Source organism: Lepidochelys kempii, chromosome 6 (genome assembly GCF_965140285.1).
Source record: "Lepidochelys kempii isolate rLepKem1 chromosome 6, rLepKem1.hap1, whole genome shotgun sequence".
In the NCBI taxonomy this organism is placed as follows: domain Eukaryota; kingdom Metazoa; phylum Chordata; order Testudines; family Cheloniidae; genus Lepidochelys; species Lepidochelys kempii.
In genome coordinates this window covers 101751307-101778894 of record NC_136385.1, presented here as the reverse complement: position 1 = coordinate 101778894, position 27588 = coordinate 101751307, and the positions used below count along the sequence as shown (strand labels likewise).

The 27588-nt window shown below is 41.8% G+C and overlaps 1 protein-coding gene across 2 annotated transcripts in view; it reads right to left on the bottom strand.

Moving 5' to 3' along the window:
* The window catches only part of TDP1 (tyrosyl-DNA phosphodiesterase 1), a 114356-nt gene that overhangs the window by 37978 nt on the left and 48790 nt on the right, over window positions 1–27588 (bottom strand). The window contains exon 14 of one of the 2 annotated variants that reach the window (XM_073349397.2): window positions 23515–25814. The exons of the other annotated variant lie outside the window; for it this stretch is intronic. Within the exon in view, the coding sequence (XP_073205498.1) occupies window positions 25775–25814 (40 nt within the window). The 3' untranslated portion in view covers window positions 23515–25774. Of the gene's footprint in view, window positions 1–23514; window positions 25815–27588 lie in introns of those variants that run through there. 2 annotated transcript variants of the gene reach the window in all.

The window sequence follows — 27588 nt, the reverse complement described above, 5'->3', positions numbered from 1 at the left end:
GCACAGTCCCTACTGTCCCTCAGTTCTTTCTTATCACCCATGGCAGCAAGACTGAACCACTGCACTGTCCATCTGCTTTCCTAGAAAGCAGTAAAGAAAAACTAAACCACTGTGCTAAAAATCCAGAGATTAAATCTTGCCCCTCATATGACTTTCTATACTACTAAGTGATGGGCATTCTAGGTGCTTTTTTGTTTAGGCAAGGGGCATATTCCAGAGTGCTGCTCCATCTGCCACTCATTTTCCAAAGGCCCATGAAGCGCAACTGAGATTATTCCTTCTTGAGTGCTCCAGGAAGGCCTCTTTGAACACAGAAAGGAAGGACGTAACAAAGGCACAGTCCCCTGCCCAGTCCCTCTTAATGAGCACCCTGGAGAGCCATGATTCTACCCCAAGCTCCAGGGAAACATTGGACCCCAGTCATGGGCTTCAATCTCTGTCGCAATAGCTTCGGAAAGGTGCAGGAGGGATCATCACTCCAGAGTTGAGTTGAGACACAGGTCACCCTCCCCCAGGCCCCATAAAAAACAGATACAAAAATCACCATAGGTCTCACTCTTCTCAAACTCAAAGGGAAGCCAACATCCTGAGAAAGAACCCTCTGGTGCCTTGGTACCAACTATTAAACAGGTGCCTATAGTATCTCCACTGCACCTCTGGATCATCCTTCTTCTGGTAGTTACCTCCTCACTAGCCAGTTCCTCAGCACCATCCCTATTGGCACCTAGGGCACACGTCTGTACTGGGTGATTTAGCTGTGGGCCCCAATACAGGAGTCACTTTGCTGGATAGGCTGAAAGGTGCTAGTCAGACTACTGGTCACTGAGATCTCGGTAACACAAACAAAATAGGTAATACCAACTCTATCGTCTACTTGAGTATAAGTGACATCAGAGTGCCTTAATATGCCTGAAAGAGTAGCCTCACCTGTGGAGACGGTGTGTTCCTTCTCATCCTCCCCATCAGTGTACAGGAGGGTTCCTTTCACACTCACCCTCCTATCCCTTCAAGGGGATCACAATGGGAATCCAGGAGGGACTCTAGGGACTGCTCTCAGCAGGAAAAGGCATGGACCTCAGAGACCAGCCCCCAAATATCCTTCTCTGCTTCTATCAGTCCAAGATTCATGTGCCTATCAACCTTGGCCCTACTAGGCACCCTGGGGTATGCAACCCCCATACTTGCAAGCCAATAGCTACTGCCCCCACTCCCAGGGCTAGATCCTCTTCTCCAAAGAGGCAATATAGATCTTTCCAGCCAAGCCAATTAATACAGCCTCAGATACTAAAGAGACGGGAGGAAGAGAGACACGTACACCAGGCAGATGAGGGAGAACAATTAATCCCGGCCACAATTCCCTTATCCTTCCCTAATGAGGCAGTGAACCCTCCAAGGTCTTCTCCAGTTGATGATTTTAAGGCATTCCAACATATTAAACGCATGGCAGAGGCTCTTGACATAACAGTGGAGGAGGTACAAGAGAAACCACACAAACTGCTAGACATTCTGCACTCTCCCTTCCTTGCTTGGTAGGTTGGCCATACTGATAAATAAGGGGATTACTGGAGCTTCCAAAAGACCCCCTGCATCAATTCAAGCCATATCCAAAAGTTCTGACAAAAAGTTATCAAGCCCCTTCCAAAGGATTTGAGTACTTTTATTCTCCCCCGTAACAAGGATCTCTTGTTGTAGCTACTCTCCAGGGATCCAAATCCTAAACAAGGGCTTCCCAAATCAACCCTTAGGGAGAAAGACCTTAAAGCTGGACCTATTTGGATGAAGGCTGTTTCTCAGCCAGCCTCCAGATGCATAGCTAATTACCAATCGCTTCTTAGAAAATTTAATTATTTACACTAGTGTCAGTTTATGAACAGGTTTATTTTGGAACACAGGGAAAAACTAAAATCTATAATGAATGAAGGGCAGCTGTGTGAAAATGAAAAGTTAATTTAAAGAAAGCTGATTAGGCTCCTAGGTGAACTGGTTCAAAGCCACACAGATTCTCTATGATTCTGACAATGAAACAAATTATTGAAACAAATAAGACACACCACACAACAAAAATACTAACCCAGGAACCTATCCTTGCAACAAAGCCTGTTGCCAACTGAGTCCATATATCTATTCAGAGGACACCATCATAGGGCCTAATCACATCAGCCACACTATCAGAGGTTCGTTCACCTGCACATCTACCAATGGGTATATGCCATCATGTGCTAGCAATGCCCCTCTGCCATGTACATTGGCCAAACCGGGCAGTCTCTAAGTAAAAGAATAAATGGACACAAAGCAGATGTCAAGAATTATAACATTCAAAAACCAGTCGGAGAACACTTCAATCTCTCTGGTCACTCAGAGACCTAAAGTTGCAATTCTTCAACAAAAAAAACTTCAAAAACAGACTCCAACGAGAGACTGCTGAATTGGAATTAATTTGCAAACTGGACACCATTAATTTAGGCTTGAATAAAGACTGGGAGTGGATGTGTCATTACACAAAGAAAAACTATTTCCCCATGTTTATTTCCCTCCCCCCTACTGTTCCTCACATGTTCTTGTCAACTGTTGGAAATGGCCCACCTTGATTATCACTAAAAAGGGTTGTTTTGTTTTTTTCCCCCTCTCCTGCTGGTAATAGCTCACCTTACCTGATCACTCTTGTTACAGTGTGTATGGTAACATCCATTGTTTCATGTTCTCTGTGCATATAAAATCTCCCCACTGTATTTTTCACTGCATGCATCTAATGAAGTGAGCTGTAGCTCACGAAAGCTTATGCTTAAATAAATTTGTTAGTTAGTCTCTAAGGTACTACAAAGTATTCTTTTTCTTTTTGCGGATACAGACTAACACGGCTGCTACTCTGACTCTTTTTTATAATTTACAGATAAGCAATCCTTATGAATCCTAAAAAAAAAAAAAAATCAAAGAGGTTCTATCTACTTGGTTATAAACACTACTATTGGGGGAATTCTGCACCAAAAAATTAAAAATTCTGTATATTGTATTTATCAAAACAACACAATATAATCATGCCACTTATAATTATTTTGGTAATTTATTTCAAAATATTTGTCAGCAAGTATGTCTGTAACAATACAGACCTCCCCGCCCCCAAAAAAGGTGTTTTTTTTTTTTAAACAAATAGATTCCTTACTAGGCATATTAATACAGAACTCTGTGTAATTCACTTAAATTATAATACAGAACAGTATTTCCTGCACCTGTCAGAAGCAGTGCAAAGGCTGTGGGGAGTCAGGGGTAACAGAAGAGCTGAGGGAGAGGGAAGGAGCCTAGGAGTGAACCTGGAGGTTGTTGGGTGTGGGTGGGAGGTTTTTCTTTGGGGGGGGGAATTATTAGGGTGTTGGAAAGTCTCCCCCAGGCAGATCCTGGCTGACCCCAAGCCTCTCCCATTCAGTCAGGCACATCTGCCCCTGTCCCCGCGCCCCTCCTCCCCATGGGTCTCTGGAGCCCCGCCTTCCCCATCCTCAACAGTCACCCCACTAGCTCCTGAGCCCATGCTCCAGTCTGTCCCCCCCACTTGCCATTCTGAACCCTTGTCTGTGACCCCCCCCTCCCCCAGCAGTCCTGTGTGGCCCACTCTGTCCTAACCTGGCTCTGCTAGAAGGATGCTGTGATGAACTCTACTTCTGGGGGAATTCTGCAAACACTGGGCATAGAATTTTGTATTTTCCCACATAAAATACATTTTGCCTCAGAAGTGCTGCAGTTCCACCTTTTGCCCACCAGAGGCTGCTGTGGTGCTAGAACAGCCAGCATGAATGTCTGTTCTGGTGGCACAGCTGCCTCTGCTGGACAAACGGCAGAACAACAGCACTTCTTAAGCAAAAGGTTTTTTATGCAGGAATATACAAAATTATGCGAGACAGATGAATTCTGCACATCCGCATTTCCCCAGGAGTAAAACACCCAGCAAGAAACTCCCAGCAATACAATCAGAACTTAGCTGGTTGAGTATTTTAATATTGAAATAAATTAAATATTCCTTCTTAGATTTCACTTTTATGTGATTCCCAACTGTTTCATGGCTTCCCGCCGCCCCCATCACAGATAATACAAATCTGAATAGTACACTGATAAGCAGAAGTTTGGAAATTCTCACTTAACAATTCACAACTGACAGTTTTATGATTCTACACAAAGAAAGAAACACACATCCAATGAGTATCTTTTAAAGGACTATGTTTAGGGGTTTCTTAAACTCGGCAAACTCTTTTTCTGGTGCTTTCCCATGTGGACTTTACAGATGCTCATACATACATGCATGCATACAGCCATGCTTTCAAACCCTCAAAAAAAAAAAATCAAAAGGCCTAGTTAATAAAAACAAAAGAAAAAAAACCCAACAGGTGTTGGAACTCTTCAGTTCTTCTAGTCTTTGGACTCATGTGGAACAGGAGATGTAGCTGGGCACAGCACTTTCATGCTTGCAGGCTCTTCAGGTGCTGGCAGACTAGTCACAGACTGGCTTACCCTGTTTGTTGCCATCTTCACTTTGTTTCCCCTACAGTGGCAAGCCTTGGGTAACAGGAGCATCAGTCTTCCCTCAAATGGCTTGTAGACCCAAGGGATAATGGTCCTTCATTTTCACGCATTGAGAGGCTCAACTGCTCCCCTTTATAGCACCACCTTCAGAACTCTTCAGGCCAATCTGGTGAGAAGTATGACTTGGATTGAGACAGCCTGGCCCAGTCAGGTTAGAGATGGATAATATTTAGATTAGTGTCCGATTAGAAAAGTCATGCTTAAGCCAACAATTTTATATTATATATGTATATAAAATTGTTGGCTTAAGCATGACTTTTCTTATATATATGATCCTCTCAACAAAAAAAATCAAAATGAAAGAGGCACAAAACCACTTTTGAGGAAGTTCACAAGGTCCCCCACTTGGGATGAGAAGGTCATGCTGGTCATGGTCCCACAAGAAGTCTTCTCTTTAAACAGGTACAAAGACACACCTCAGATGTGCAAATAATGCATTAAGAACTCCGTGATGAGAACATCTTTCACAAGTGTGGGATACACATCCCTAGACCTATTTGACACAGATGACAGCAAGTGTCAAGCTCCAGGGGGGACACCAGTCTGGCTCCCTGTCAAATGTCTTGACCATCTGCCTGGACACCAGGACTAATGTATGTCATTCTGCCAATCCCCATTATACTGAGAAGTCTGAAGAAGCTAAAATAAAATGCAGGATCATGATAGTCCCAGCATGTGCCAGGCAGTTTGGTATTTAGATCTCGTGAATGTCTCAAGGTCAATTTATCAGCAATATCTGCACACCACCATTTTTTCCCCATCTGACAGTGGCAAGATTTCTTCCATTCTGTGAGAAAAATGTGAGCCCTTCCCTCTTGGGAACCTCAATATAGTGTTAACAGGGTTCTCAGATTCCCTGGCCAGACAACTCTCTGATCATCCAAGTCCTATATAAGAGGCCATAGAATTTGTCCAAAATAATTCCTTTTGAATAAGAGAATACCTTTTAAAATAAACAACAAGTCTTGATTTACAGATACCATTTGAATCTCAGTAAATTGTCCCAATGGTTAATTAATCCTCACTGTTCAAAAAAAAAAAAAAAAAAAAACCACAAAAAAACAACCTTATATCCAGACTGAATTTATCTAGATCCAATGGCTGGAAGTTGAAGCATGTTATACCTTCCTCTGCTTGACTGAAGAGCCCATAATTAATTTGGGTTTCCCATATAGGCACTTACAGACTGTGTTCAAGTCGCCCTAGAACATTCTCTTTGTTAAAGTAAATAGATTGAGCTCCTTAGAGTCTGTCACTGTAATACATGTTTTCTCATCCTTTAATCATTTCTGTGGCTCGTCTCTGAACCCTCCAATTTTTCAATGTCCATCTCAAATTGTGGACACCAGAACTGGACGGAGTACTCCAGCAGGGGTTGCACCAGTACCAAATACAGAAGTAAAATAACTTGTCTATTCTTTTCTTGAGATTCCTATTTATGCATCCAGAGATGGGGGGAGCAGAGCTTTGCGTCCCTGGAGCCGTTGTGTTTTGGGAAAGCAGAAACCACCACAGAAAGCTGGTTTGGACTGGCACAAAGAGCACCAGGAGCAGAGGTTGTGGAATAGAACACCCCCAAAGGAGCCCAGCAGTTAAGACCCTCCTGAGATCTGGAGCAATTCGGAGATTGGCAGTGGACCCTGGACGACTTGTGCACACAGGACAGAACTCCGTCCGCCTCTCCCAGTCTTCTTCTTACGTTACACCCAGGCCTGGCCAGCCTCACGTTGTGCGGGTGTGAGTATGAAAGTGGGTTAGGGCTTGGGGCAAACACACTTTCTTTCTTCCTCTAAGTGATGTGGGGAACCCCCCCCCCCCGCACTCTCTGCTGTTATTTTATTATTTATTAATAAAGCTTTAAAATTTAGACTTTTGGTGTGTTCTGTCATCTCCTTCCCAAATGATCCTGTGGCCTCAGCCTGATCACCTGAAGCCTAAGGCAGAATGGTAACAAATCTGTCATACGTACCCCCCCTTCCTCCCCCAAAATCTTTTGTCAAGAGTCACTGCTTCCCAGGATAGAGTCTCCCATCTTGTATGTATGGCCTACATTCTTTATTCCTAGGTGTATAAATTTAGCCATGTTAAAATTCATGTCGTTTGCTTGAGTCCAGTTTACCAAGCGATCCAGATCGCTCCGTATCACTAACTGGTGTTCATTATTTATCACGTCTCCAATCTTTGTGTCATGTGCAAACTATCACTGACTATTTTATGTTCTCTTCCAGGTCACTGATAAAAATGTTGAATAGGGTAGGGCCAAGAACCAATCTTTGTGGGATTCCACAAGCAACACAACCACTCAATGATGATTCCCTATTTACAGCTACATTTTGAAACACGTCAGCCACTTTTTAATTCATTTAAGTGTGCCATATTACTTTTGTATTGTTTTACTTTTTTTTTTAATCAAAATGTCATGCAGTACCAAGTCAAATGCCTTATAGAAGCTTATGGATATTACATCAACACTATTATCTTTATCAAACTTGATATCTTTTTTTGATGAGAGTATCCAAGTTAGTTTGACAAGATCGGTTTTCCAGTACACCCACCCCCAAGACCACCTTTGGGACTTTAGCAACCTTCCAATACCACTAAGACTGACTTTTTAGTAGCCATTACATCAGCTTGACTGGTGGGGGGAGATTCAGGCCCTCATGGCAAGCCCCCTTATACACGTTTCATAAAGACAGTGTTGTTTTCAGGCCTCATCAAGTTTTTGCCCCAAACTGTTTCAGAATCCTATATGAACACATTAATTAATACCTCAGTTGTCTTCTCTCACACTCACTCAACCTTGGGGAAAGCTACTTCATATTCTTGATGCAATAAGAGCATTACCATATTATCTTAAAGGGACGAAATTACTCAGGAACACACCTAGGCTGCTCATGGGCTTTGCAGAGAAAGTTAAGGGTCAGGCAATATCCTCACAGAGATTAACAATTCGGACCTTCAAATCATAGAATATCAGTGTTGGAAGGGACCTCAGGAGGTCATCTAGTCCAACCCCCTGCTCAAAACAGGACCACTCCCCAACTAAATCATCCGAGCTAGGACTTTGTCAAGCCTGACCTTAAAAACCTCAAAGGACAGAGATTCCACCACCTCCCTAGGTAATGCATTCCAGTACTTCACCATCCTCCTAGTGAAAAAGTTTTTCCTAATATCCAACCTAAACCTCCCCCACTGCAACTTGAGACCATCACTGCTCGTTCTGTCATCTGCTACCACTGAGAACAGTCTAGAGCCATCCTCTTTGGAACCCCCTTTCAGGTAGTTGAAAGCAGCTATCAAATCTCCCCTCATTCTTCTCTTCTGCAGACTAAACAAAGCCTCAGGCTCTCCTCATAAGTCCTGTGTTCCAGTCCCCTAATCATTTTTGTTGCCCTCCATTGGGGGCTTTCCAATTTTTCTACATCTTTCTTGTCATGTGGGACCCAAAACTGGATACAGTACTCCAGATGAGGCCTAACCAATGTTGAATAGAGGAGAACGATCACGTCCCTTGATCTGCTGGCAAAGCCCCTACTTATACAGCCCAAAATGCCATTAGCCTTCTTGGCAACAAGGACACACTGTTGACTCATATCCAGCTTCTCATCCCCTGCAACACCTACGTCCTTTTTTGCAGAACTGCTGCCTAGCTGCTCGGTCCCTAGTCTGTAGCAGTGCATGGGATTCTTCCGTCCTAAGTGCAGGACTCTGCACTTGTCCTTGTTGAACCGCATCAGATTTCTTTTGGCCCAATCCTCTAATTTGTCTAGGGCCCTCTCTATCCTATCCCTACCCTCCAGTGTATCTACCACTCCTCCCAGTTTAGTGTCCTCTGCAAACTTGCTGAGGGTGCAATCCACACCATCCTCCAGATCATTAATGAAGATATTGAACAAAACTGGCCCCAGGAAAAACCCTTGGGGCACTCCACTTGATATTGGCTGCCAACGAGACATGGAGCCATTAATCACTATCTGTTGAGCCCCACGATCTAGCCAGCTTTCTATCCACCTTATAGTCTATTCATCCAGCCCATACTTCTTTAACTTGCTGGCAAGAATACTGTGGGAGACCGTATCAAAAGCTTTGCTTTAGTCACAGAATAACATGCCCACTGCTTTCCCCTCATCCACAAAGCCAGTTATCTCGTCATATAAGGCAATTAGATTAGTCAGGCATGACTTGCCCTTGGTGAATCCATGCTGACTGTTCCTGATCACTTTCCTCTCCTCCAAGTGCTTCAGAATGGATTCCTTGAGGACCTGCTCCATGATTTTTCCAGGGACTGAGGTGAGGCTGACTAGCCTGTAGTTCCCCAGATCCTCCTCCTCCCCTTTTTTAAAGATGGGCACAACATTAGCCTTTTTCCAGTCATCCGGGACCTCCCCCGATCGCCATGAGTTTTCAAAGATAATGGCCAATGGCTCTGCAATCACATCCGCCAACTCCTTTAGCACTCTCGGATGCAGCGCATCCAGCCCCATGGACTTGTGCTCTTCCAGCTTTTCTAAATAGTCCCAAACCACTTCTTTCTCCACAGAGGCCAGGTCACCTCCTCCCCATGCTGTGCTGCTCAGTGCAGTAGTCTGGGAGCTGACCTTTTTCGTGAAGACAGAGGCAAAAAAAGCATTGAGTACATTAGCTTTTTCCACATCCTCTGTCACTAGGTTGCCTCCCCCATTCAGTAAGGATCCCACACTTTCCCTGACCTTCTTGTTGCTAACATACCTGAAGAAACCCTTCTTGTTACTCTTAATATCTCTTGCTAGCTGCAACTCCAAGTGTGATTTGGCCTTCCTGCATGCCTGAGTAATATTTTTATGCTCCTCCCTGATCATTTGTCCAAACTTCCACTTCTTGTAAACTTCTTTTTTGTGTTTAAGATCAGCAAGGATTTCACTGTTAAGCCAAGCTGGTCACCTGCCATATTTACTATTCTTTCTACACATCAGGATGGTTTGTTCCTGGAACCTCAATAAGGATTCTTTAAAATACAGCCAGCTCTCCTGGGCTCATTTCCCCCTCATGTTATTCTCCCAGGGGATCCTGCCCATCGGTTGCCTGAGGGAGTCAAAGTCTGCTTTTCTAAGTCCAGAGTCCGTATTCTGCTACTCTCCTTTCTTTCGTCAGGATCCTGAACTCAACCATATCATTTATACATCTTATAAAAATGTATAAGAACATGTTTTGAGCTAGCCAGGTTAGACCTATCTAGCCACATAATAGCTCATTTCACTAAGACTCAGGCAGCCTCAGCAGCCTGTTTGATGACTGTCCCTATTTCCAGAGGCTGGAGGGCAGCTATGTGGAGCTCAGTCTACACTTTTACAAGACACTATTCTTTGGTAGAGGCTTCCAGATCAGATGCCCATTTTGACAGAGCTGTCCTATAATCCTTGTTTAAGTAGGACTACCTGTTTCCAAGAAAACGGGTAACTGCTTGCTTGTCACCAAGAGTGGGATACACGTGGACAATCACTCAAAGAGGAAAGAATGGTTACATACCTTACAGTAACTGTGGTTTAAGATGTTTTGTCTACATGGCTCCCATGACTCACCTCCTTCCCTGCTATTAAGGAGTCCTACTCCTTCTTGGATTCTGTATTGGCAAAGGAACTATGGGATGTTGGGGCATGTTCCCTTCATTAAATGTCCTTGGGTGTGTGTGCGGGGGGGGGAAGGGGGGAAGGGAGAGGGGGTGCAGAAAGATATCTAGTGCATGAATGCAGCTCCAGTGGACACTACTAACCAAAATAATCTGATCTTATGCGCACAGGTTCCTGTGCGCCAAGAGTGAGATCTATGTGGATGAAATATTCTGAAAAACCAGTTAGATATATCTAGATCTATCTATATAGCATTTCCTCATATCTATCCCGATATAGATACAGAAATAGCCAACCTCATCAAATTCCTAATGAAAGATTTCCCTTTTACAGCGGCAAGATCTATAGAAAAACACAAACGTCCTGCATGGTAAAAATGAATTAATACTGATCAACTTCTGTGGACAACCTTTACATCATCTCCAAAATCACAGAGAAACAGCTGGGAAAAAAAAAAAAAAATCACCAAATCAGCAAGAATTAGTCCCTTATAGTCAATGGTGAATCTCCTAAAATGTCTAAAAGACATTCAGTAGCAAGAACTGAACATTATTTCCATTTCTTAACTTTTCTTACCACAGTATGGATACTTGAAAATACTCCTTACACTTGTATTTTGTACATTTACTTTCCCTGTTGCACTGCGAATGACTATCTACATCAAATAGAAAGAGAAATTGTTTCTTAAAAGAACAAATAAGCTAACAAGGTAAATTACTGATTTCCCCTTGTGATTCAGAGTAAGAAAATAGTGGTACAATAGAATTCATTTGTTTTGTCCAAATTTTCTCTCCTGATCTTTTTTGCCAAATATGACATGCATTTTCTACAAAACAGTACTATATATGGGAAAATTAATGAAGGATTTTAAATACCAGTTATTCCCCTTCACTGATTTCTGCATTGAATAGTGGGAAGCCTCATTTAATTGATTGTAAGTGGTTATTTCCAGTTGCAAAAATGTTTTGGTTATGGTCATCATGCTTTATTTTTCTTAAATATTCAGTTACATTCCTAAATTACTTCTTAAATGGATCATTAACTTATGCTGGTGGAAGCCAGGGTGAGGCCACTGTGCTGTAAAAGCAGAATGCTGATATCAGGGTGTTGAGCCAAAGCTGCAAAAGCACAGAAGCACCCAGGTTTACTGAAAAGGCAGGGACAACCCCTTATTGTTCTGGGTGAACTCTCAAAGCATCACCCTAACGTTACATAATTCCTTCAAAGGTAAGACACACACTAGCTGGGATATAACTTAATTTCTCTCAAGAAAAGAGACAGTGGACACAGTTACATTATGTTAAACCAAAAAAAGACACTGGTAAAATTATCTCATGTCCTATTCCCTTGCACTTGCATCGGTGGGATTGTACAAGGTATAAGAAAAAACACAGTATTTAATCTAGGGTGTCTAAGTTAACATTTATACAGTGCTTTTATGTCATACATACTATATTCCCTATCCTGAAGACACTTTAGCATGTGTATAACTTTACTCATGTGTAACCCCACTGATTCTAATGGTTTTTCCCATGTAGTCAAGTTACACATGTGAGAGTGTGTGAAGGATTGGGGTCTACATGAGGGAATGCTATTTATAAAATCGTATTTACACTCTTTGTAAAGTGCTTTGAGATCTACAGATGAAATGACACACATAAAAGCTAAGTACAATGATAGGTAAAAAGCACTATTCAGTATTGGGTTAAGATAATGCATAGAAAATGAGCCCAAAAGGTAAATGTTTGAAAAAGCTAAACCCTTGTTTTCAGAATGGAAACGGATTTGTAACTTAACTACTGCAACAAAAATATCCAAATAATCTGGTTGGCTAATATTTTCAGCCTGAAACTACCCCAAGATTTTGAAACCAAGAGGAGGAGAGAGTCAACTGAGAGTGAAGTTAAGGTTTAAAGAGGACTGATATGGGAAGGAGAAGAACAAAATAAATAGAGGCATCTGGAAGAAAAGAACAGTTTAAAAAACAAACCAAGATTAATATTTTTGACAAAACTCCTAAGCTTATGCTGTTGACTATGTTCCCTCTACAGACACCACTCCTCCAGCCTCCCCTTCTAAACCTTAGATCTACTTAAGGTGCTTCTATATGAGCATAGGTAGCAATCAACACTTTGCAATGACACGAATGGCAGGGGTGGGCTAAAAGTAAGGCTAACAGACCTCTGAGATCAATTTCATCAGCTCCATGTCAGCCCTGCTGTCCATCAACCTAGGGAACAGACATGCGAAAACTGATTCATGACCAAGGAATCCCAAATTCCCAAGTTCAGCTATCAGTTTTTACTGTAATTTTCAAGAAGTAAACAAAGATACGTGGAATTTGGGACGAAAGAGCAGCTGTTGTTCACATAGTCTATTCCCCATGATGAAGAGGCTGCATCTGACTATTCAGCAGGTACATCCGGCCAACCCTTCCAGTAGCATCAGTGTTCAAAGCTTAATAGTTTGAACTTGTTCCCAGACTACTGCACTGGGCAGCACAGCATGGGGAGGAGGTGACCAGCCCTCTGTGGAGAAAGAAGTGGTTCAGGATTATTTAGAAAAGCTGGATGACCACAAGTCCATGAGGCCGGATGCACTGCATCCGAGGGTGCTAAAGGAGTTGGCGGATGTGATTGCAGAGCCATTGGCCATTATTTTTGAAAACTCCTGGTGATCCGAGGAGGTCCCGGATGACTGGAAAAAGGCTAATGTAGTGCCCATCTTTAAAAAAGGGAAGAAGGAGGATCTGGGGAACTACAGGCTAGTCAGCCTCACCTCAGTCCCTGGAAAAATCATGGAGCAGGTCCTCAAGGAATCAATTTTGAAGCACTTAGAGGAGAGGAAAGTGATCGGGAACAGTCAGTCAGCATGGATTCACCAAGGGTAAGTCATGCCTGACTAACCTAATTGCCTTATATGACAAGGTAACTGGCTGTGTGGATGAGGGGAAAGCAGTGGATGTGTTATTCCTTGACTTTAGCAAAGCTTTTGATACGGTCTCCCACAGTATTCTTGCCAGCAAGTTAAAGAAGTATGGGATGGATGAATGGACTATAAGGTGGATAGAAAGCTGGCTAGATTGTCAGGCTCAACAGGTAGTGATCAATGGCTCCATTTCTAGTTGGCAGCCGGTATCAAGTGGAGTGGCCCAAGGGTCGGTCCTCAGGCCGTTTTTGTTCAGTATCTTCATTAACGATCTGGAGGATGGCGTGGATTGCACCCTCAGCAAGTTTGCAGATGATACTAAACTGGGAGGAGAGGTAGATACGCTAGAGGGTAGGGGTAGGATACAGAGTGACCTAGACAAATTGGAGGATTGGGCCAAAAGAAATCTGATGAGGTTCAACAAAGGACAAGTGCAGAGTCCTGCACTTAGGACGGAAGAATCCCATGCACTGCTACAGACTAGGGACAGAGCAGCTAGGCAGCAGTTCTGCAAAAAAGGACGTAGGTGTTGCAGGGGATGAGAAGCTGGATATGAGTCAACAGTGTGCCCTTGTTGCCAGGAAGGTTAATGGCATTTTGGGCTGTATAAGTAGGGGCATTGCCAGAAGGTCGAGGGACGTGATTGTTCCCCTCTATTCGACATCGGTGAGGCCTCATCTGGAGTACTGTGTCCAGTTTTGGGCCCCACACTACAAGAAGGATGTGGAAAAATTGGACAGAGTCCAGCAGAGGGCAACAAAAATGATTAGGGGGCTGGAGCACATGACTTATGGGGAGAGGCTGAGGGAACTGTGATTATTTTGTCTGCAGAAGAGAAGAATGAGGGGGGATTTGATAGCTGCTTTCAACTACCTGAAAGGGGGTTCCAAAGAAGATGGATCTAGACTGTTCTCAGTGGTAGCAGATGATAAAACAAGGAGTCATGGTCTCAATTTGCAGTGGGGGAGGTTTAGGTTGGATATTAGGAAAAACTTTTTCACTAGGAGGGTGAAGAAGCACTGGAATGAGAGATGGTAGAATCTCCTTCCTTAGAGGTTTTCAAGGTCAGGCTTGACAAAGCCCTAGCTGGGATGATTTAGTTGGGGATTGGTCCTGCTTTGAGCAGGGAGTTGGACTAGATGACCTTCTGAGGTCCCTTCCAACCCTGATATTCTATGTTCAATATTTTCTTTTTCTATAAACAGCAAGCCTTACACCTCAGCTTCCCTGTTAGACAATGATAGCAGAGAAATTTCATAAGTGATCTCTACCAAGACTTCTCCCCCATCCTGCTCCCAATTTTGACCTAAGTTTGTAAGTTACTTCTGTTGACAGAGAGGAAAATCATAGAATGATGCCCAATTTAAACTACAGTAGGGAAAAATGAGAACTTGTCTCTAGTAAATCTTTTGAACTACCGGTTAGAGTTTATAATCCACACTCAGTTTGACTGTATTCGTTTATACTATCGAGAGTGAATAGAGTTGAATATGCTGATGTTCCATATGGATCTCTTGCTAAGGAGAGGATCTCATCAGGAGCAAGCACAACATACAACAGTAGCAAGCAACTCCATAGCATTAGCTAATATTAGCTTGTATCATTGCTGACATACACACGTCCTAAATATTTCACATGTAAATTCTGTTTTAGTTAAAAAAGGGTCCACTATTTTGAATTTCACTCCAGAACTAAATCACTGTCTCTCTGCAGCAGTGACTTTCAGCAGCATTCTTTGAAATACACCCAGTTTTCACTAGAATATTGGACCTTCAGTGGAGACATACATACTGGCTAACATTTCTCCGTTTTACTGATCACCACATTCTTTACGTAAACTTTTTTAAAATTTCCCTTTGAGCATACTATTTAAATCAGGCCAAGCTGAACAAAAACAAATATTAATACCCTCCTCCCCAAATACAACACCCCCCACCAAAAAAACATCAGAAACACATTTGTGTGGAGACTTGGGGCCTGGAATATTAAACTCCGAGCAATGAAATCATAAATGACAATATTTGGACATGACTAGCTATTAGCAACTCAGCATGTATACAGCCCAATGCGCTGAAGAGATATACGCTTCAAACGAAACAAATACAGATTTCATCTACTTGACACATTAATATTCCCAAAGATTTTAATCATGGTACAGAATAACATCACAATTTCTTATTTATGTTACCCTAATGTGCTCCTTTCAACTTACTTTTATTCATAAAACTACTTTCTACCTTATCTTAATTGATCCAGTCCCTGGGATGACTGCCCTGTGTAGCAAAACAGGAAATTTTCTACAAGAAGATTTAAAAAGAGGCTATAATTTCAATGGATAATACTAATATTTATTTTAAGACTTCTAAAGATTTAAATATTCACAGTTGCTTAAATCCCATAATTTCGTGCATTTTTCAATTTTTATTGAAATTTTCACTGTTGCAGGAAATTATGGTAAGAGGCCTGACAATTTATGATGGTGGATGCTGAGATTCAAAAAGTTAAAGCTTTTTCACCATTAAGACAAAAATTGTCAACATCATCAAAATATTGGGGCTGTCAAGTGATTAAAAAAAATAATTGCAATTAATTTTGCCGTTAAATAGAATACGATTTATTTAAATTTTTTGGATGTTTTCTACATTTTCAAATATATTGATTTCAATTACAAACACAGAAACAAAGTGTACAGTGCTCACTTTATTTTTGATTACAAATATTTACACTAAAAAAGTAGTAATATTTTTTCAATTCACCTAATACAAGTACAGTAATGCAATCTCTTTATCATGAAAGTTGAACTTACAAATGTAGAATTATGTACAAATAATAACTGCACTCGAAAACAAAACAATGTAAAACTTTAGAGCTGCGAAGTCCACTCAGTCCTACTTCTTGTTCAGCCCATCGCTAAGACAAACAAGTTTGTTTACATTTGCAGGAGATAATGCTGCCCGCTTCTCGTTTACAATGTCACCTGAAAGTGAGAACAAGCGTTCGCATGGTGCTGTTGTAGCTGGCGTCACAAGATATTTACATGCCAGATGCAGTAAAGACTAATATGTCCCTTCATGAGTCAACCGCCATTCCAGAGGACTTGCGTCCATGCTGATGACAAGTTCTGCTCAATCACGATCCAAGGAAGTGTGGCCAGCTGCATGTTCATTTGCATCATGCGAGTCAGATGCCACCAGCAGAGGTTGATTTTCTTTTTTGGTGGTTCGGGTTCTGTAGTTTCCTCAAAGTATTGCTCTTTTAAGAGTTCTGAAAGCATGCTCCGCACCTCATCCCTCTCAGATTTTGGTAGGCACTTCAGATTCTTAAACCTTGGGTCGAGTACTGTAGCTATCCTTAGAAATCTAACATTGGTAGCTTCTTTGCGTTTTGTCAAGTCTGCCGTGAAAGTGTTCTTAAAATGAACATGTGTTGGGTCATCATCCGAGACTGCTATAACATGAAATACATGGCAGAATGCAGGTAAAACAGTGAAGGAGACATACAATTCTCCCACAAGGAGCTCTGTCATGAACTTACTTAATGCATTTTTTTTTTTAAACTAGTGTCATCAGCATGGAAACATGTCTTCTGGAATGGTGGCTGAAGCACGAAGGGGCATATGAATGTTTAGCATATCTGGCATGTAAATACCTTGCAATGCTGGCTACAAAAATGCCATGTGAACACCTGTTCTCACTTTCAGGCGATATTGTAAACAAGAAGTGGGCAGCATTATCTCCTGCAAATCTAAACAAACTTGTTTGTCTTAGCAATTGGCTGATAAAGAAGGAGGACTGAGTGGACTTGTCAGCTCTACAGTTTTACATTGTTTTGTTTTTGACTGCAGTCTTGTAACCAAAAAAACCCCAGGCATTTGTAATTTGCACTTTCACGATAAAGAGATTGCACTACAGTACTTTCATGAGGTGAACTGAAAAATACTATATTTTTAATAATTTTACAGTGCAAATATTTGTAATACAAACAATAATATAAAGTGAGCACTGTACACTTCGTATTCTGTGTTGTAATTGAAATGAATATATTTGAAAATGTAGACAAACACCCAAAAATATTTAACAGATTTCAATTGGTATTCTATTGTTTAACAGTGCAATTAAAACTCCGATTAATCGCGATTAATTTTTTAATGATGGTTAATTTTTTTGAGTTAAATCACGTGAGTTAACTGTGACTAATTGACAGCCCTACAAAATACACAAAGCAAATCAATAAATCAAACTCTAGTAAGTTCTCAAGCAGTATTTCTCTTACTTAACATGTTTTTGTAAATTTTGATCATCAATGGACTTTTTTGTGGATTTGTGCATGCAAAGTGAAATTGACATTTACCAATAAATCTAATTATTCCAAGCCTACCTATTGTTTCTCTTCCAAAGGAGGCAAAAGTTAAATGAAAGCTGCAATTAAATAAGGTATTTCCAAAATTAGTCTATTTTTTCTACTTTTTCCAGGGGCCTGTTGCATAAGAGAATGGTCAAAGCTCACACAGCATTTCTGAGGTTGCAAGTTTGCTTCCATGGACTTTTTTTTTTATTATTAACAAAAATAATCTCAAAGCAATGGTTAAGGGGTTAAGTGATCCATTTTACTGTTTGCAGAAAAATTCTTATACTATGCAGCATTGCCAAAGCTAGCTAGCCAAAAATAAGTCATGGCCCAAAAAAATCATTAGATTGGCTAAAAGAGATATTTTTAATAGATTTTAGGTTGTTTTTGTTTTCTGAGTCTTTAGAATAACTTGAAATCACCACCTTAGTGTTTCTCCATAACCATAAGAGATGGTTTTAAACTTCTTTTAAAAATACCTCCTACCTCTCCCGACACACATCCAACCACACCCAAAGCGAACACTATCAAATCCCTAGACTCCAGCTTCTAAGGCGAGAAGGAAAATAACTTGAGACTCAATAAAATCAAGAGTTAGCAGCACTGACATTTTTTTCCTACCAAGATTATATTTTTAAATTACAGACACATTGGAAAGCAGACTCTCTTGAAATTGGCCAATTTAAGAAAATTCACAGACAGCATCCCATTAAACCTGTTCCCAAAATTATCCTAAACCGCTCAGCCAGAGATTTATTAGTATAAACAAATAAACCAAACTGATGAGAACCGATTCTGAGCAAATCTAAACCAATGTCAATGAGATTTATCTCTGAAATCATTGGGAACAGAATTAGGGCAACGCTGGGTGCTTCTGAAAAATCCTATCGTCCATTTCCAAAGAACATGCACTCAAACCAGGACTGAATTTCGATGCTATTGATTAGCCACTGTCCAAAAGATTGAACTGAATGCTGCCTCACACAAACACAGATCTTGAAACACTGATGACATCGGGGAAGCATACATACAATTATATCCTGTGCTAGGACCGGAAAGTCCTTTGCCTCCTTTGATGAGGATGACCAGAAAAGCTATTCTCTTATATATACAAATGAATTTCTCTAGTTTTAGAATCAGTTTCTTTAACTGGATACATTCTCTCTGGGGGTTGGCTGGAGTAGAAGCTTTGCTATCTATTGCTCTGCAAGGGCAAAAGACTCTAATGATCTATTATTTTGCTTTCCAAATTTAACAATAGTCACAGAAAAATTAAAGGAGCATCATGACCAGAAATCTGAAAGAGGCATTAAAGAGGAAGAAACTCCCATCCGTGAGTTGGTATTTGAGATTGTTCCTATGCCTTCTAGTCCCTTCAAAAGTCCCTACCTTCTGTATTTGACATACCTAAAAAAAAAGAGTACCTTGTAGTACAGTCTAATTTATAGCTCAAAAAGTCCTTTTCCTCATTACAACTTTATACCAATCAATAGTTTTTGTTTGTTTTTAATAAAAATGAGAAATTAAAAGCCACAAGATTTTGGGTAATTATAGTGAAAGTGGAAATCACTTTGATGCCACTCCAGTAAAGAATTTTTTTTTTAAAATAAGACAGTTACCAATCAGCTGCAGCTTTAGTGCTTCAGCTGAAAGCAAGTGATCCTGTAAAGCAGTAGCTTGCTGGCAGTTTCGGAACAGCAGGTGAAGATCTGGAATAAAAAGCACAGCAGCGGGGAAGAAATTCTAGGGGGTAGGGGACATGTCACACTTTATATATTTTTAAAAAAGGAAAATTGCAACCATGGAGACAACTCAATCTAAGAGGCAAAGCAAGAATTGGAGATTTGCACTTTTATGTGCTTGTGTGACTAAATCTTTAATCTAATTTTAAAGCTGTGTTGGCTAGCATTTAGAGAATGGGACATGGTGTCAGGGTATTAGATCTGCCATAGGTATGGCATGACCTCAGGTAAATCTCACTCTGCTTAATTTACCCATTGGTAAAATGAGAATACCACTACAGGAATGTTATAAGGATCTTTATAATCACCAAGTATTACTAATGTAAGTTACTGCTCTTGTATCTACTGGAGCTACAACCAGTTGCATGTGTCTTAAATCCCCAAGTGGCATAAAATTATTCCAGCTCCTATGTCTAATTAAATTTTTGCAGAATTTAAGATTTCATTTTCACAGCCTTCCCCCGCAGTGGTGCTTTTATTTAGTGTAGACCAGGGGTTGGTAACCTATGGTACGCATGCCAAAGATGGCACACGAGCCAATTTTTAATGGCAAGCTGCTGTCTACAGCAGCGTGTCATTAAAAATCCGGCCCAGCCCGCTCTTCTCTGCCCCCTACTCTCTCCTTGCAGGGCAGGCAAGCTTCCCCCAGCGTGCTCGGTTCCTGCCCCTCCTCCTCTCCCTCCCTGCAGCCGATCAGCTGATGGCCCTTGCTACGGAGGGGGTGAGGGGGAAAAGCGGAGCCGCAGCACGCTCTCTGCTCTGGGGACCTTGGGGAAGGGGGTGGATTCGGCGTATCCCCTCCAGCCCCCTGCCGTGAGCTGCTAAGGGCAGGGGGCTGGGAGCACCCCCCACGACCCCAGCCCACACCCCCAGCCCTCTGCCCTGACCCCTCCTCTCACACATCCAGCCCTCTGCCCTGACCCCTGTACCCCACACACACCCCAGCCCCATGCCCTGTCCCCTGCACCCCCCCAACAACCCCAGCCTGGACTCCGGTACCCCCCACACATACCCAGCCCACTGCCCTGACTCCTGCACCCTCCTCACACGCCCCATGCCCTGACTCTTGCACCCCCCACATCCCCACCCAGACCCTGAGCACCAAACAGGAGCTCTTGCGCACACACCCCCACATTCCCACCTGCACCCCTCCCACCAAATGGGAGCTGCCCAGGTAAGCGCTCCACACCCAAACCTCCTGCCCCAACCCTGAGCCCCTTCCCTCATTCTAGCTCCTGGCCGCACCCTGCACCCCAACCCCCAGCCTGCTCCTTTACCCCCAGCCTTGTGCTCAGAGCACTCCCACCCTCAGCTCAATGCAGAGAGAGGGGAAGAGAATGGCTAGAACCAGGGAGAAGGTAGGTACCTACTCTATATGGACAGGGCTGGGACCGCAGACTGGCAGCGGGCTGAGCGGGGCCGGCAGCCAGGACTCTGGCTGGCAGGAGCTGGCGGATGGAACCCCAGCCCGGCAGTGGGCTGAGCCGCTCAGCCCACTGCCGGTCTGGGGTCCTGGCTGCCGGCCCCACTCAGCCCGCTGCTTGCCTAGGTGAATGGAACCCCAGGTCGGCAACGGGCTGAGCGGGCCGGCGGTGCAAGATCAGCATTTTAAATTTAATTTTAAATGAAGTTTCTTAAACATTTTGAAAACCTTGTTTACATACCACAATAGTTTAGTTATATAATATATACACTTATAGAGAGAGACCGTCTAAAAAACATTAAAATGTATTATTGGCACGTGAAACCTTAAAGTAAAGTGAATAAATGAAGACTCGGCACACCACTTCTAAAAGTTTGCCGACCCCTGGTGTAGACAGTTCAAATCTACAGCTATATTAACTCAAACAGCAGCAACAACAGATATGAACATCCTCCATTCATCTATATAGGCTATTAAACGCGAGCACTGAGCAAACCATTTTTCAGGATCAATGCACTCAAAGAGACCATAAGGAAAGGATTATGTCAAATGTTTTAAAACAGACAGAGGCAAATGGACAAAAATCTAGAGCAATGAAACAGATAAATGTCCTGGCTCTGTCATCCACACAAATGTATGTTCTATTCACAGTATAATGTCAAAATAATAATCTAACATTTGAATGAACACAAACAAAAAAAAAATCACATTTACAATTACTGTAGCGCCTTTGTCTGAAAGTTTATTACTACAGAGTGTATTCAAATAGAAACTGCTAAAACACTGTTAAATTGTTAAAAGCAAGTAGTAAAACTTTGGAAATGGCCTTAACTGTCTCCTGGTGGAATGAGGAAAAAAATTACTATGTAATTAATTTATCATAATATATAAAAACAAGGGGGCAAAATTAAAGTTGCATGGGCAACTATAAATCTGGCATTTCCTAACTTTTGGCTGCTGGACTTTGTAACCACAACATTCTGCTACAGTAGTTTGTTGGTATGTAATTTCCTAAGTGCTTTTGTTTGTTTTAGACAGAAACAGGTAAAAAAATAAATTTTTACAGTTGTCATATTAGTCTGGGGTTAGTGCAGCCCAACCCTCCCCATCCCCCAACCTCCAGGAATTAGGGAAGCTTCTACCCCCACTGTTTCATAGACTCAGATTTTAACACCAGAAGGAACCATTAGATCATCTAGTCTGCCTTTCTGTACATCTCAGGCCACGGAATTACACCCCTCTACTCCTACGTTTAGCCCAATAATTTGTATTTGACTAAAGCATATCTTCCAGAAAGGTACCCCTCTGAAGACCTCAAGAATTGGAGAGCCCTTCACTTCATTACACAATTTCTTGCAATGATTAATTACCTTCATTGTTAAATTCAAATTGGAAATGAGATACAGTTTTATCAGCCTTTAACTTCTAGTCATTTGCCTTTCTTTGCCAAATTAACAAGCCCTATAGTACTTAGCACTATTAACACCCATATTTGATGATTCCCCATTGGCAACTACTTGAGATCGGTCAGTTAAAAGTTGCTTAATCCATTTAACGTGTGCTTCATTGATACTGTACAACCGTTTTTAATCAGAATGTCATACGAAGTACTAAGAAAAACAAGATCAGTGAGGTAATACATTTTATTGGACCAACTTCCGTTGGTGAGAGAGTAGCTTTCAAGCTACACAAAGCTCTTCTTCAGATCTGGAAAAAGTTACGAAGAGTGGTACAGCTAAATACAAGACCCACCTTGTCTCTCTAATATCCTGGGACCAACATGGCTACAACAACACTGCATGCAGTACTAAGTCAAACATCTAAGTATATTACACCTATGCAATTAAGTTTATAAAAAAAAAAACCTTGTAATCTCTTCAGAGAATGAAAGCAGGTTTGTTTGAGGAGATCTATTTTCCATAAAACCGAATTGACTGGCATATTCTCATACTTTCATTCTTTACTGACTCAATCCTGTATCAAGTTTACCATTCTTCTGCCTGGCACTGATGCTAGGTTAACCTTGTTCATCCTGCTTGCCCTTTTTGAATACTGTCACAACACTAGTGCACTTCCAGTCTTCTGGATTTTCCCCGGTACCCCCCAATTTATTAAAAATAAACATTAGTGAGACAGATATCTTCTCAGACACCTTCTAAGATTCTTGGGTGCCAATTATGAGGTCCTGAGTTAGAACTGTTCCTTAGTAGATGATGTTTAACATCCTCCTGTTACTCATGTACTGGAAATTAAATCAACCAACCTCATGTGATAGGAGTAAACCACATATACTTATTTCCATATACAAATCAGAAATTTTATTCAACATTTCTACCTTTTCTGCCTCATTAACAATTTATCCATCTAGTAATTAGCCTATACCACTGTTAGTATTTCTTTTGTTCCAGACATGCTTAAACTCCTTATTGACCGTAGTCCTGCCAGACATGAATTCTTCCCTAATGTCTTTAGCTTCCTTTTTTTCTATTCTAGTTTATATTGATTGCTCTCTATGCCCCTTTCTCCCCGCCCCTCATTTGTTATAGATTTTTAAAATTATTTCTAATTGTGGCCTTCCTCTCATAACCAGGATAGGCTTTTGCCAAAAGCATTTCTCTTTGTTGAATGTGGAAGCGTGGCTTTTTGACCATCTGAGGACTTCTTAAAGAACACGCAATTTACATTTATTTTTTTCTGTTTAATTATTTTTCCTTCTAATCAATTTCACTCTGTTTTCCTCAGATTCTCTATATCTGGTTAGTACTGCCTCTGTTCACCTGTACTGAATGTAAGTCAGGTCAAAACAACAGGTGCCTAGGTAAACACCAACTTCCCATTCAGTGATCAATTCCCCCCCCCCCCCCCCCCCCCGTACAATGAGGTTAAAATTAAAGCAAAATGTGTTGTCTTCCCAGAGATGGGATGGTGGTATCCTGGGGTCATGAGCTGGATTTTGGAATGGGGGGAGGGGGAAATGGTTTGGGAGAGAGATGCCCAGCTCTTTGGAATGTTAGTGTTATTTTGGCATGTTGCCAACACTTCCCTGAAGATCGCATGTGAAAAAACAGAAACCACCATTTTAAACTGTTTACAATTCAACAAAAGCTGAATGGAATCTTATGGGACAAGCCAAAGGCACATCTCTCACCCCAGGACTTTTCCCCTGCTGAATCTCAAAGGTCTGCTGAAAAACAGTGGAAACGTTAGAGCTTCTTTCAAAAAAACTGCACGAATCTTTTATAATGGAAAGCATGAGGAAGCATTTATAAATATTGGGGTCATGACCAGCCTTCCCTATAACAGAAGTAACACACACATTTATTGGAACTTAAAGTTAGCAACAAATCATCTCTTTTTTCAGTTTACGTGCACTTCACAGCTCTCTGTATATAGTCAGTTTCATTGTCTCCCCAAGTTGTAGATTTCTATTGTGTTGAAAAAATCCTTTAAGTATCAGTAAGAGAGCAGAAAAGTACTTATAAATAACAAAACAGCCCAAACATACTATTTAAGGGTGAGACGATAAACTGGGACTTGTGGAAATTAAAAACAAAACAAAAAAGCCCCAAGTTGACATTGTCCCTTTAAACTTCACAATAAACTCTACACGGCAATCTTGGAAATTTCAGGTGGCAGGACTGACTTAACTGGCTAGCAGTACTGACACTAACTTAGCTGAATGACTTGCAATTTCATCCTCTGAGGTTAATATGCCAACCAGGAATGGGAAAGGCAGAAAAAAAAACCCGTTCTGGCACTCAGTACCAGCAATTATATAGAACTTTTAATCCATATTTTCACATTAGTTCACGGGTCTAATGCACAGTTGTTTGTAATGTATAATGAGGTAACTTGCCATTTCTGCAGATTATGCCATAACCATAATCTTTGAAATAATTGTCAGGTACTGTAGTTAGATTTATATAAACTTGCTAGTACTGTCTCTGATGACTATTTAATTACGCATTTGCAATGGGTCCAACTCCTTTCTCTCACTCCTACATTCCCATAAAAACACCATGTTTTATCTTGGTAAAAATATTTGCAAGCAGCTGTACTGAAAGACTTTATTGTTTCACTTAATTCTATAGCATTCTTCCTCAACACCCACTTCTGCCGTGACGCATACAAGAAATCAGCCTGTCAAAGATGGCTAGGCAGCATGGCTGAAGGGGGAACACTACTTATATTTATTTATCCTTAAACTATCAAATTGTGTTATCAAGTTTGACCTTTTTGTTACTCTTCCCTAATATTTGTCATATGCACTTGTTGCATCTTTTATCAATCTAGATTTAAGTTCTTCAGGGCAGGGACTGTATGTTCTCATGCATTTGTACTGCACTCAACACAATGGGGCCTTGACTGAGTGCAGTCTTTCCATGCCAATCCTCAATGTCCTTCAATAAATTTCTTCCTAATCCAAGGCAGTTAGGTTGCTATATGCCCCAAAAGGCAGAGGGTTTGTGTTTATACTTTTTTACAGGTTTTTAGGAATTGAATTAAATCCTTTTGATTCACTATGTCAAACCCCAGTGCAAATTTTCCAGTGATTCATTTATCTTCAAACAAGATGCATCAGAAATAAATGGTAGCAGCACTGCCCTACTTATTTGCAGGAGACTAAGGAAAACAAGGTGGATTACAGCCATTAGGGATCAGAGATTTTTGCTTTGCTTTCTGCTCAGCAATTTCTTTTCCTGAAGAGTACTCTGTCAATGAAAAGAACAGAATTTCAAAAAGAGGAAAGTTCCGGTTTTACACAAAGCGTAAAGTGTTATTTTAAACACAATCATTTACAACAAAATAATCTGTTTTGGGAAGCATTTGCAATGCCTTATGGGGGCAAATAAGTAAAGCAGAGGTGACTGGGAACATGGTTTCAATGTCACATGATGCCGTTTTCTTCATCCTATACTTTTTTCTGCTTCCAATAATGTTTGACTTCTTTTCAAAAGCCCCACAAAACCGTGTGTCCATCATCTGTCTGAGAAGCATGAATCCTGCACAACTCTGCATTATTGTGATGAGCGTTGTGAGCATAGCACGCTGATCCTGAAGTATTTGCAGAGCCACCAGAGGAGCCGCAGGGAAGATGAGGATTCCTTGGAGGCTAGCTTGCTGTGGGACATAGAAAAATTCAAGGCTGTTGTTGGCATTCACAGAGCAGCTGCAGATGGTGGAGAGCTGGTTCTGGGCCTGAGAAACAAGCAGTGATTGGTGGGATTGTATTGTTGTGCAGGTATGGGACGACAAGCAGTGGCTGCAGAAACTTAGCTGTGCAAGGCCACATTCCTGGATGTGTGAGCAGACCTTGCCCTTCCCCTCCTGCACAGCGACACCAAAATGAGAGCTACACTGTGGAGGAGTGAGTGATGATCGCCGTAACACCTTGCAACACCAGATTGCTACTGATCAGTTGGGAATCAATTTGGAGCTGGGAAATCCGCTGTGATGCAAGTGTGCAAAGCCATTAATTGCCTCCTGCTTCAAAGAACTGGGACTCTGGGCAACGTGCAGGCCATAGTGGATGGTTTTGCAGCAATGGGGTTCCCGAAATGCGGTGGGGGTATAGATGCCACACATCCCTATTTTAGCATCAGACCCACCTTACCACAGAATAGATCAACAGAAAAGGCTACTTTTCTATGGTATTGCAAGTGCTGGTGGATCACTTGTGATGTTTAATAGTCCAAACATGGGATGGTCAGGGAAGGTGCATGATGCATGCAACTTTAAGAACACAGGTGTGTTCAGAAAGCTGTAAACAGTGACTTTCTTTACAGACCAGAGGTATAGCACTGGGGATGCTGAAATGCCAATAGTGATCCTGGGAGACCCAGCCTCTCTCTCACTCCCATGGCTCATGAAGTTGTACACAGGCCACCTCAACAGGAGCAAGGAGTGCTTCAACTACAGGCTCAGTGGGTGCAGAATGACAGTTGAATGTGCCTTTGGCCATTTAGAAGGTCTCTGGCACTATCTACTCACAAGATTAGATCTCAGTGAAAAAAAAATCCCAATTATAGCTACTTCACAGATTATGAAGCACACAGCAGGCAAAGGGGGAAAAGTTTCTGCTGGGGTGGAGGTGGAGGTGGAAAGGCTGTCTGCTGTTTTTGAGCAGCCAGATACCAGAACTATAAGAAGAGCTCAACAGGAAGCCATGCGGCTCCGGGAGGCTTTGAAAGACCATTTTAAGAGTGAGCCACAGCAATGCTGGCTTTGGTTTTTTGCACTCCAGTATGAACCTTGTAATGAGTGCTATGTGTAGAACTAGAACATTGCCAATACACCTATTGCTATTATCTAAGAACGATGTCAGCGACAACCAGCATATGTTGTGAATAAAAATGAAGACATAGAATCATAGAATCATAGAATATCAGGGTTGGAAGGGACCCCAGAAGGTCATCTAGTCCAACCCCCTGCTCGAAGCAGGACCAATTCCCAGTTAAATCATCCCAGCCAGGGCTTTGTCAAGCCTGACCTTAAAAACCTCTAAGGAAGGAGATTCTACCACCTCCCTAGGTAACGCATTCCAGTGTTTCACCACCCTCTTAGTGAAAAAGTTTTTCCTAATATCCAATCTAAACCTCCCCCACTGCAACTTGAGACCATTACTTTTCGTTCTGTCATCTGCTACCATTGAGAACAGTCTAGAGTCATCCTCTTTGGAACCCCCTTTCAGGTAGTTGAAAGCAGCTATCAAATCCCCCCTCATTCTTCTCTTCTGCAGGCTAAACAATCCCAGCTCCCTCAGCCTCTCCTCATAACTCATGTGTTCCAGTCCCCTAATCATTTTTGTTGCCCTTTGCTGGACTCTCTCCAATTTATCCACATCCTTCTTGAAGTGTGGGCCCCAAAACTGGACACAGTACTCCAGATGAGGCCTCACCAATGTTGAATAGAGGGGAACGATCACGTCCCTCGATCTGCTCGCTATGCCCCTACTTATACATCCCAAAATGCC